This window comes from Haliotis rubra, unplaced genomic scaffold (genome assembly GCF_003918875.1).
Source record: "Haliotis rubra isolate DU_JTF1 unplaced genomic scaffold, ASM391887v1 Scf626, whole genome shotgun sequence".
NCBI lineage: Eukaryota > Metazoa > Mollusca > Gastropoda > Lepetellida > Haliotidae > Haliotis > Haliotis rubra.
Window position 1 is genome coordinate 143,215 of NW_025767331.1, and position 11,004 is coordinate 154,218.

The window sequence follows — 11,004 nt, forward strand, 5'->3', positions numbered from 1 at the left end:
TCCACTCAAAAGCAGCTATCTACTTTAAAAGGTATTCTGAGTTTTGAGAGTCCGAACTTGCAGGCGACTCAAAATGCCAGTCAGTACCATGGAAACACGACGTCTGGTTAGTGTTGAACGAGTATTTCATATCGTGTAACAATACTTACGGCAGAAATGACGTCATCCTCATTAAGGTAATACTCCTTAGTTTGGGAAGAGGTCGAAAGTCGTTCGAAGTTTGTTTTTGTTAGCTACGGAAATTAGCGAGAGCTGACGATTGGCTTATGAGGAAATATATACATGGTTACGGAAAGGAGCGAACAGTAACGAAGTGCTATAACCTTTCATAAGCAGATCATTCCGGATTCAACTTCCCTGTCAGATCAGTTCGCCAAACTGTCCGGAGCGCCGCTCACACATCACAGTATTCTAACATGGCGACCAGACACGGACAAAACGTTGCCAACGGAGTAATATCTGTTACTGTCTTGGTTCTTGGTGAGTATGAACATCCAGTAAAACATATACATAGGCATTCTTTATTGGAAAAAAACTTCCTCGTCAGCACATGCTAGTGGTCTCCCAACCCAGAGTCCCCACGAAGCCGGACAGTGGTCTCCCAACCCAGAGTCCCCACGAAGCCGGACAGTGGTCTCCCAACCCAGAGTCCCCACGAAGCCGGACAGTGGCCAGAGTCCCCACGAACAGTGGTTGGGACCCAGAGTACGAAAAGAATTGTTAATGAAGTCTTCAAGTATACTTTAACGTACTGTATTTACTTGTTTTAAGGTAGAAGTGCACTTATGCCACAGGTTTCAATGATTTAAAACGTATGGTATGAAGAGAACAGTTATCAATGAATAGTTTATAACTCTCCACACTGCTCTGTGTTGTAAAGTGACCCTGCCTCTCTGTGATATCGTCAATCGTCTCTGCCAGCATAGGTTATTGTGACTCGAAGTAAGTAATCCATTTTAACAAAGTAGCGAGAACATTAACTTCCTTGTTGAATAGTTAATTTCCGTGTTAAAACAGGATGTTGATCGTTCGTTTTGGTTTTCATCCATAATATATTCATCATAAAACAACAACAACAACTACAATAATAATGAAATAATCATAGTAATAAGAGTTCTTGGTCGGTTTGACAAAGCAGCGCTTTCTGGAAGACGCCCCATTTGCTGTCTGTCCTGCTGTAGGTTGGGGGAGGGGTGGGTGAAGGGTCCCTGAACTGATGATGAGTGAGTGAGTGAGTGAGTTTGGTTTTACACCGCTTGTAGCAATATTCCAGCAATATCACGGCGGGGGTCACCAGAAATGGGCTTCACACATTGTACCCATGTGGGGAATCGAACCCAGGTCTTGGGCGTGACGAGCGAACGCTTTTACCACTAGGCTACCCCACCGCCCGTGAGCTGATGATGAGCCTTACAAGCCTGGGCCAGGACAATCCAACTCCTCACTGCTGCATAATATTTCTTAGTCTGAAAACATAATGAAATTCTACTTTCATCAGAAATTTCTTATGATATTGGATATGTTCTTGTCGCTATTTTTATGGTTTGAATATTATCGTATTACATAATCTTCCATTATCGACAAATTGATTACTGTTCAAAAAAGGCCAAACGTGCCATATGTTCCCTGGATTTGTCTGTTGCTTATTGCCATGTTCTACATTTATCCAACGTTAACCCTGTCTGTAAAGAATCGATTCTGGATCAGACCATCACGTGATTGACATGATGAAGAGCGATCAACCCATCAACCATCGATCCTGACCACATAGTCCTCGCTGTAGCCGTCATACAGATAATATGTTTTGACCAGAATTATGATAGGAATAGAAAAAAAGGTGAAAACACACGTGTAATACTCTCTCTATCTTTACAAAGTAGAATTCCCCAGATAATCGGTATCTAAGATCTCGTTTCATTCAGTAAAGAAGCTTCAGTGACCGCGATAATGACCAGTGCTGTGAAACACCTATGCTCGTACATTAGCGTGCTATTGCAATCCAGGTAGACTGCCTGACTGACTGAGTTTAGTTTTACGCCGCTTTTAGCAATATTCCAGCAACATCACGACGGGGGACACCACAAATGGGCTTCACACATTGTGCCCATGTGGGGATTCGAACCCGGGTCTTCGGCGTGACGAGCCAACGCTTTAACCATTAGGCTACCCCACCGCCCCCAATTCAGGTAGAGAAACTATTAGATAGTAGATGACTGAACGAGAGGAAGTCGACGATTGTACATGTAGATATTAAATGGTGTATCTTGTGCACTTTTACATATTTATCAGATGAGCCGTTAAAAACATTGCCAATGTCCGTCTAGATTAAGATAACTTGTGTTATTTTCTGAAATTCATGAATTGAAAAGAATGGGAAGTAGAAGAAATGACTGCTAGCTCATTGCGTTTGTCCATGATTAAGGTGGCAAATATTTATTCATATCTGGGGCTCCTTTCACGAAGCAACCTTTACCAAGGTTAACGTTAACTCCCATTCTTTAACATTGCACTAAGGTCACCTTAGTGACTTACGATCACCTTAGTGCTGTGTGAAAGGAGACCCTGTTCTAGAAACCTATTTGAAGGGCAAGTTATGCAAGACCAGTTTAATGAAGACATTGTATAATCAATGAGTTAATCATCGCTGTGGTGGGTATGGATTAATGAAATGTTTAACTTATTATGGTACATTGTCACATCAACGGACCAGGTGCCTGACCAGATCTATGACCTGGGTGATTTTATCCGTGTATCCCAATGGTCAGTTGTTGGCCTTGCGAAGGCTCATGTATATGTTGGATAATGGATGATACATGATGCAACCTCATACCCATATCAGGTAATAGGAATGTCGTTTTAACTTCAAATTGGCCATTAAACAACACTCACTGACGCATATATCCTTCGTACACTAACGAATGAAAGGGTGAGTTTAGATTAGTTTTACGCCGCTTTTAGCAATATTCAGCAATATCTCGGCTGGAGGACACCAGAAATGTGCTTCACACAATGGACCCATGTACACTAACACGTGAGCTGACTTTGAGCTATAAATACTACTAGTATACATGTGACAGGACACTTTCATGACATCATGACCAACAATTGCGGAAGTATATTACATACATTTAAGTGTCATGTTGTAAGGGGATACGGAAATCATATCTGTGACCGAGATGGATGTCTGTTTGATGATATGACGAAACATCCCGAGTGCTCTTGTTTTAATTGTTTTAATTTCTGGATAAATGACGGCTGCTTGTAAATAATTGCATCAGAAACCAGAGACAAACTCTGGTCTGGCCTAGAGACGTCCATGAGATGTGATTAACTGTATCTTGGGTATACGTTTAGATACAAGACGTGTGTAAAATCTAACTTATTCCGGAAGAATTCTTTGACTGAAGCACCTGAAGCCATACGAGCAATCTGATGTCTTTTTCGTGCATAACGAGTCTTCTTACAGATAACCCCCACATGGGTACAGATATGTGAAGCCCATTTCTGGTGTCCCCCGTCGTGATATTGCTGGAATATTGCTAAAAGCGGCGTAAAACTAAACTCGCTCACTCACTCGTACAGATAAGGGAAAGGGACATCTCAAGAATTGTGATGTTCTGCTACATGCAAATGAAAACAATTGCATCTTAAGAGATTGGAAGAATAAACATAACTTTTGTTCAGTATGCCTGATTGACAACGAGCCTGTTTGTCATTGGTCTGTTCATTCTGACAGTTGTCTATTTAGAACAGTGAGAGAAATTCGGCTATTTAAATAAAACTGTCTAGATTTCTAGGATATTTGATGTCTGTATTTCCGGTAGTATTGTCGGTGATATCCATTATCAAGCATCATTTGTTGTACCCATGTATTGTCCCCAGGTGTTATCGTCAGCATTGTGTTGAGTGCATTTCTTCGAAAGTTCACGAGAAACGACTTCAGCAACACCGCTTACACCATCAACCATCATCGCAGGGTATTTGGGTTTGCGACATCGTCGATATGGACCCTTGGCCTGTTTGTAAGTGATTAATAATTTCATTTCGTTTGCTGACATGTAGTTATAAAACTGGGTTCTGGGCCCACGTGTTTGTTGTATTAGGCTTAAGACTGGAATGTTGTATTAGGGGATTTCAGGTTCAGACAAACACTCTAGGTGCCCTAAATCAGTATCTGTGTCGACGTCATACAGTTCTGGGTTGCCATCCACAAAGCGTTCGTGGCCCCACGACATTCCTAAGCCTACGATAAAATATACAGTTACGATATGTCGTAACGCTACGAACGTTTTGTGCATCTGTACCCTGGATAAACTGAAATTAGCAGAACGTATATCTATTCGAATTCCAGTTAACTGCCAGTGCTCACAGAAGGTTGTCACGTCACCATATACACACCATTCAAGTCAAGTCAAGTTTATTCCGTATTTTAGGCCATATGGCCCATAGTACAATTGTATTGTAAGGTATACAGTCGTTGTCCACATGACCAAAATTATATTAAGAAGATCTTAAGCTAAACATTTTTAGCAAATATATCGATGTTACACGTTACACGTAGTTTATTTACATCAGGTGTGTTGAATATATAGATGTTAAACGTAGTATATTTACATCAGGTGTGTTGAATATATAGATGTTACACGTAGTTTATTTACATCAGGTGTGTTGAATATATAGATGTTAAACGTAGTATATTTACATCAGGTGTGTTGAATATATAGATGTTAAACGTAGTATATTTACATCAGGTGTGTTGAATATATAGATGTTAAACGTAGTATATTTACATCAGGTGTGTTGAATATATAGATGTTACAGGTAGTATATTTACATCAGGTGTGTTGAATATATAGATGTTAAACGTAGTATATTTACATCAGGTGTGTTGTTGAATATATAGATGTTAAACGTAGTATATTTACATCAGGTGTGTTGAATATATAGATGTTACACGTAGTATATTTACATCAGGTGTGTTGAATATATAGATGTTAAACGTAGTATATTTACATCAGGTGTGTTGAATATATAGATGTTACACGTAGTATATTTACATCAGGTGTGCGGAATATATAGATGTTACACGTAGTATATTTACATCAGGTGTGTTGAATATTTGTTGTTATGTTAATGTAGTTTCACAATATTTTTTGATGGACAAGAACTATTCGTTACGGACAAGAAAATATATATTACAAATATAGAAAACATGGTATTCATTTTCCACAACATTCATATCCCAGTGTAAACAAATAGATTCTATATCAGAATTATCATTGACTTTGCTTTTACGTTGTTGATGAACTCTAAAATCATGGAGAGATATACGAAATTTACACATCGATCTTACTAAGTTTCGATTATCAAGTTATGGACATGTGTTTCGCATTGGAATAAGTTCTTTATGCTAGAATATTGTGACAAATATGATGATGATGGTGAATATTTTTATATACACACCATTACGGAACAGAGGTCACACCGAGTGGCCAGTAACAAGGGTCATGTCCCATTAGTCATACGCCCACTAGTCATACAGCAAATGAGGGATTAGTTAAAACAACAACAGCCATATACCCTTTGCGCAAAATGGACTAGCCCGCTAATTAGAGAGCTTGAGGTTAGTTTAATCTCTAACACTGAGAATGTCACAGTCTTTGATAATGAAAACATATAAACGAATGCTATTAAAGTAAATGACATTGAAGTTATATGAACATAATACACCACAACCGTTGATAATCAAAACATTCAATCAATGTTAAACTTTACTGAGTTTGAGTTTACTCAATCTCGTAAACAAGCATAAACTAGTGCATAAAAGTTCAATGTTATAGACTCGAGCATATCACTCCCCGATTGCAGACCAGAATAACTCAGTTCAATTTCTGGATGTTGTTGGCTACCTCTACCCAACTGACCATTAATTGCGAAACTGTCAATTTAAGTTATTGAAGTTATTTAAATATAAAATAATGTGTTAATGATGCTGTTTAAATGTACAGGTTATGTCAGTCTACTATGCTTAAGATCAGATTATGTATGTATACCATGATGAAGACAGATTATTAAAGTTCACTGATGTGACGCTGTATTTTTCTTTCTTGGATCATTCCACTATATATTTCCAAAGGTATTACAAAGGTAGTTGTTTGTGCAGTCAACCATACCATTTGTTGTTTTAACCCATATGACTAGTGGGACGTATGCCTAATGGGATGACACCGTAACTAGTAACAGTCAAATAGCCATTCACAATAACTAAATCATTACGTCCCACATCATAACACTGTCGCCATACCGAACAAATTGTCTTGACATACCGCTCGCCACAACGTCGAGTACAGCGTTCTCTGACATCTGCGAATCGGAGGCAAAACCTTGTGTTAGAAACCTTCGTCTGTGAACACAGTGTGTACGTCATTGGTGCAGTCTGTTCCTGGTCCTCTGTTGAAAACACTTCTGAATCAATTTCGTAGTGAAATTGATTTTTGGGCTTGTCACACCCAGTTCTTATTTCAACTCCACCCGTCTGATGCTTCTTGTACAAACTTGGGACATGGACGTTGATATTTAAATATATTCAACAGTAATTCGACATTCATGACCACGAACCGATGACGTTTCACCGTAGGATGACGTTGATGTTCAAATAACGTTTCGACGTTCAAGAATGGTTGGCGTTTCCAAGAAGATTGCCCTTAAGGTAGATTGACGTTTCAAGGAAGGCTGACGTTTCACGGAAGATTGACGATTCAAGGAAGTTTGACGTTTCAAGGAAAGAGGGCGTTTCACGGCAGACTGACGTTTCAAAGAAAGTTGACGTTTCAAGGAAAGAGGGCGTTTCACGGCAGACTGACGTTTCAAAGAAAGTTGACGTTTCAAGGAAAGTTGACGTTTCACGGACGTTTGAAGTTTCCTAGATTAAAATTTTGACGTTTTACGGTAGATTGACGTTTCCATGAAGGTTGACGTTTCACGTAAGTCTGAAGGTTGATGAAGTGTTCCTATAACGTGGATGACGTCTCACTTCACGGTTTTCTGCTGTTTCAGTACGTGCTCCCTGGCCTGATTGGTTTCATCTCCGCCTTCGTCAAACAAAAAGGAGTGGTAAGTTGACGACTCGAGTCTTCCCTAACATTGCTTTCTTCTATGGCGTTATATTTTGCAATATTGGGCGATACAGCTACCTGACCATAATGTCACACTCTTCTATGGCGTTATATTTTGTCATATATCCTTTATATGTGTCTACAAAAAGGTCACTGATGAATTAAGATCTTAACTTCAAATTGCGGAAAAGTGAAATCTTCTGTTGTTGACATTACACGATGTCATAATGGTATATCGACGGAAGCCAGAATCAACGATCGCTGTGACAAGTCAATAAAACATACACGGATCAATGACCCCTGAACAGTGAACACAATTGACGGTTCTTTATCTGTTCACACTGCTCAGTATATGCTCTAGTGCTCTATATCTTCCATTACATCCATCACATCACTGACATGTTGTTCTATTGTCTCCAGTACATCACTGACATGTTGTTCTGTTGTCTCCAGTACATCACTCACATAGTGTTCTTTTGTCTCCAGTACATCACTCACATAGTGTTCTATTGTCTCCAGTACATCACTCACATAGTGTTCTATTGTCTCCAGTACATCACTGACATGGTGTTCTATTGTCTCCAGTACATCACTCACATGGTGTTCTATTGTCTCCAGTACATCACTCACATGGTGTTCTATTGTCTCCAGTACATCACTCACATGGTGTTCAGCATTATCTCCCTTGTCGTCATGGGGATCTTCTTCCTGGTTGGACTCATTGCCATTCCTGGCCTCGTTACCATGAACACCAGACAGTGCGCCTCCATGGGAACCAAATGCCAGTGCCCGTAGGTCTCATTTGTGACTTATTGGTTGTTATGTAACCGCTATAGAAAATATATGCGTTTGTTGGAGCAAGAAAAGTGTCTTTATGCATGATTCAGAACTAAAACTTTGATAAGTTTCATTAAAGTTTAAATGGGCTACGACTGTTGAGAAATGATGAAAGTAGAAACTGCCCAGTATGTGTATGGGATGAATATCGTTCTTGTGCTTCTTATGATGTTGTTATGCTTTAAAAAATAACCAAAGACATATATCGCTTATCTAAATATGCATGTATTTAATAATTAATAAGCCACTAACGACACCAAACACATGAAGTGATTCTACCTGTTTGTTTATCCACAGGCAAATTGTAGCGCAAATAGGTTTCCGCAACAAAGGAATATGACCAGTCTTACGGGTTCCCATTCGCATATGGGAAGACTGGTCATTTTCTCTTTGTTGGGCAGCCCTATTTGCGCTACAATTTGCCTGTGGTTTATCCCGTGTACGCTGGATATTGCAATTGGTCTATCTGTACATTGTTATTATAGCATTCCGAATAATAGTATTAGTGATTGCTGTAACGCTGATATCTGAATGATATCACGAACGACTACAAAAAACACGAGCAATTTTAAATATGAAATACTGCCACCAAATAATAAAATCTTCCATGGGATAAAACAGGAATTCGGAGCCAGTACCAATGACCTGTGACGACTTGCACAGCATCTACGCCATGACTATCGTGCTCGCTCTCGTCTTTATCGTAGCATGGGTTCTCTCCCTTGTCGGCACTGTTCTCTCCGGCATCCTCGGCTGCAGACGCGAGGTAAGCGGCTTCATAACAACATCCATGCAACATCACCAGTAACTGTGAACATCTATAGCCTGCGTCACCTCCATCCGATGATGCGCTGTGGTATAACTCAATACCGTCTAAGAGGCGTTAGACAGCCCAATAGTTGTGTAATTGGCACCCTGTGCTAATACGTCGTATGCTGCGACGTAACGGCCGGTGAGGTTGTAGAACGTAGTGGGTTGTGTGTCATCACACCCACAGGATCGTTGATCATTATATCAACCACAGGAATTATAAGCTCCAGACCTACTACCGACAGGTCGCTGTCATACAGCGGGTATATTGCTAACTGTGACTGTTACAACATACCAACCTTTGTGTACTTGTCGTAAGAGGCGACTAACGGGATCGGGTGGTCAGGCTCGCTGGTTTGGTTGACACATGTCATCGGTTCCCAATTGCGCAGACCGATGCTCATGCTGTTGATAACTGGATTGTCTGGTCCAGACTCGATTATTTACAGACCGCCGCCATATAGCTTGAATATTGCTGAGTGCGGCGTAAAACTAAACTCACTCACTCACTCACCTTTGGGTAGCGCTTAATATCGGAAGCTGATTGTTAGCATCAAACACCAGGGTGTAATCCCAGTAACACATGACAATTGTCATCCCAGTAACACATGACACATGTCATTCCAGTAACACATGACATGTCATCTCAGTAACACATGACACGTCATCTCAGTAACACATGACACGTCATCTCAGTAACACATGACACATGTCATCTCAGTAACACATGACACATGTCATCCCAGTAACACATGACACATGTTATCCCAGTAACACATGACACATGTCATCTCAGTAACACATGACACATGTCATCTCAGTAACACATGACATCTCAGTAACACATGACACATGTCATCTCAGTAACACATGACACATGTCATCCCAGTAACACATGACACATGTTATCCCAGTAACACATGACACATGTCATCTCAGTAACACATGACACATGTCATCTCAGTAACACATGACATCTCAGTAACACATGACACATGTCATCTCAGTAACACATGACACATGTCATCCCAGTAACACATGACACATGTCATCTCAGTAAGGTTGGTAACACTGACTCCCAAATTCGCTCTGCACTGTTGCATTCCACAGCTATGTTTTAGGTTCGACTTTCTTTTCGCCCTGATTGCTTCTAAGTTTGTCAACACCAATTTTATTAGAATCATAAAGGTCCAAGACCTAAATCACTTCATGTTGTGCTGTACCTGATAAATGTGGCGTTAAAACTAAAACTGACTCAATACTTCCTTCACAGCCTGTGGGCATCATCATCCATAGGTCCCCCAACACAACCGCCACTGTCGTCGGTGTGATGCCGAGGATGATACGGACGACGCCAACAGGGTACACTCCCCTCCAGGTGGAGTACCAACCCCATGAGATGCACGACAAGGCCAGTCTGGTCGCCAACATCATCTAGAGCACCTGCAGAAGGAGCATGTGATTCTTCCGCACTACAACTTATGCTTGAGAATGATATATGTCCCAAGAGCTTGCATGTCGGCAAACCTACACGATACCCTGGGTTTCTTCACCTGGTTCTCGCGATCTCAAATTACCCGCAACAGATTTTCCTCAGACAAATTCATTTACTTCTCTGCTCAGTCTAACGGATCATTCATACGATGACAAGTGAGCCTTAACGCCGCTTTGAGCTATATTCCAGCAAATATCACAGCGGAGCACACCAGAAATAAGCGTCTGTAGCCTTCCGGGAGAAGTGTATTGCTAGAACGGCGTATATTTGAACGACTGCTCAGAGACGAGTTGCCTCCGGAACCAACCGGAACCAGCTTTGGAAGCCATGTAGAAATATATATTACGTGCGCTTAGCTAAATACTTACTAGCCATACCTCTCACGTTCAACTAATAACACACAAACTAAATCAAGATAATATATTCTTCCTTTCATGTAAGGATGACGTCTTAAATGTGTTTTCTGACGTGCATTTAAAATATTAAATTCTGTTAAGTAATAAACTGGAAGACACTTCTCCAAACCTAAGATGTGTTCTCTGAACCTACCATTTGTTCTCTAAACCTACCATTTGTTCTCTACACCTACCATTTGTTCTCTAATATACTTCATCTATCCACTTCAGCCTTTTAATGGACACGTTAAAAGATGTCGTGATGGATGAAGTGGATGGATGATGTGTATTACAGAACAATTTTTAGGTTTGGAGTTAGAACAAATGTCAGTATGATGTGTCAAGCGGTCGT

General features: G+C 40.4%; 1 protein-coding gene across 1 annotated transcript; it reads left to right on the forward strand.

Moving 5' to 3' along the window:
• The first annotated feature begins 329 nt into the window (after positions 1-329).
• Positions 330-10,473, forward strand: LOC124256377. Its single transcript, XM_046690379.1, has 6 exons — positions 330-480; positions 3,883-4,022; positions 7,057-7,113; positions 7,767-7,906; positions 8,574-8,718; positions 10,036-10,473. Exons 1-6 carry the CDS (start codon positions 417-419, stop codon positions 10,198-10,200), a joined length of 711 nt encoding a protein of 236 aa, XP_046546335.1. The 5' UTR covers positions 330-416; the 3' UTR covers positions 10,201-10,473.
• The last annotated feature ends 531 nt before the right edge of the window (positions 10,474-11,004 follow it).

Bases quoted from the DNA above. Each gene is read 5' to 3' on its own strand.
- LOC124256377 (XM_046690379.1), top strand. From the start codon at position 417: ATGGCGACCAGACACGGACAAAACGTTGCCAACGGAGTAATATCTGTT. The intron at 481-3,882 runs GTGAGTATGAAC...TATTGTCCCCAG, and splicing joins TGTTACTGTCTTGGTTCTTG to GTGTTATCGTCAGCATTGTG. The intron at 7,114-7,766 runs GTAAGTTGACGA...TATTGTCTCCAG, and splicing joins TCGTCAAACAAAAAGGAGTG to TACATCACTCACATGGTGTT.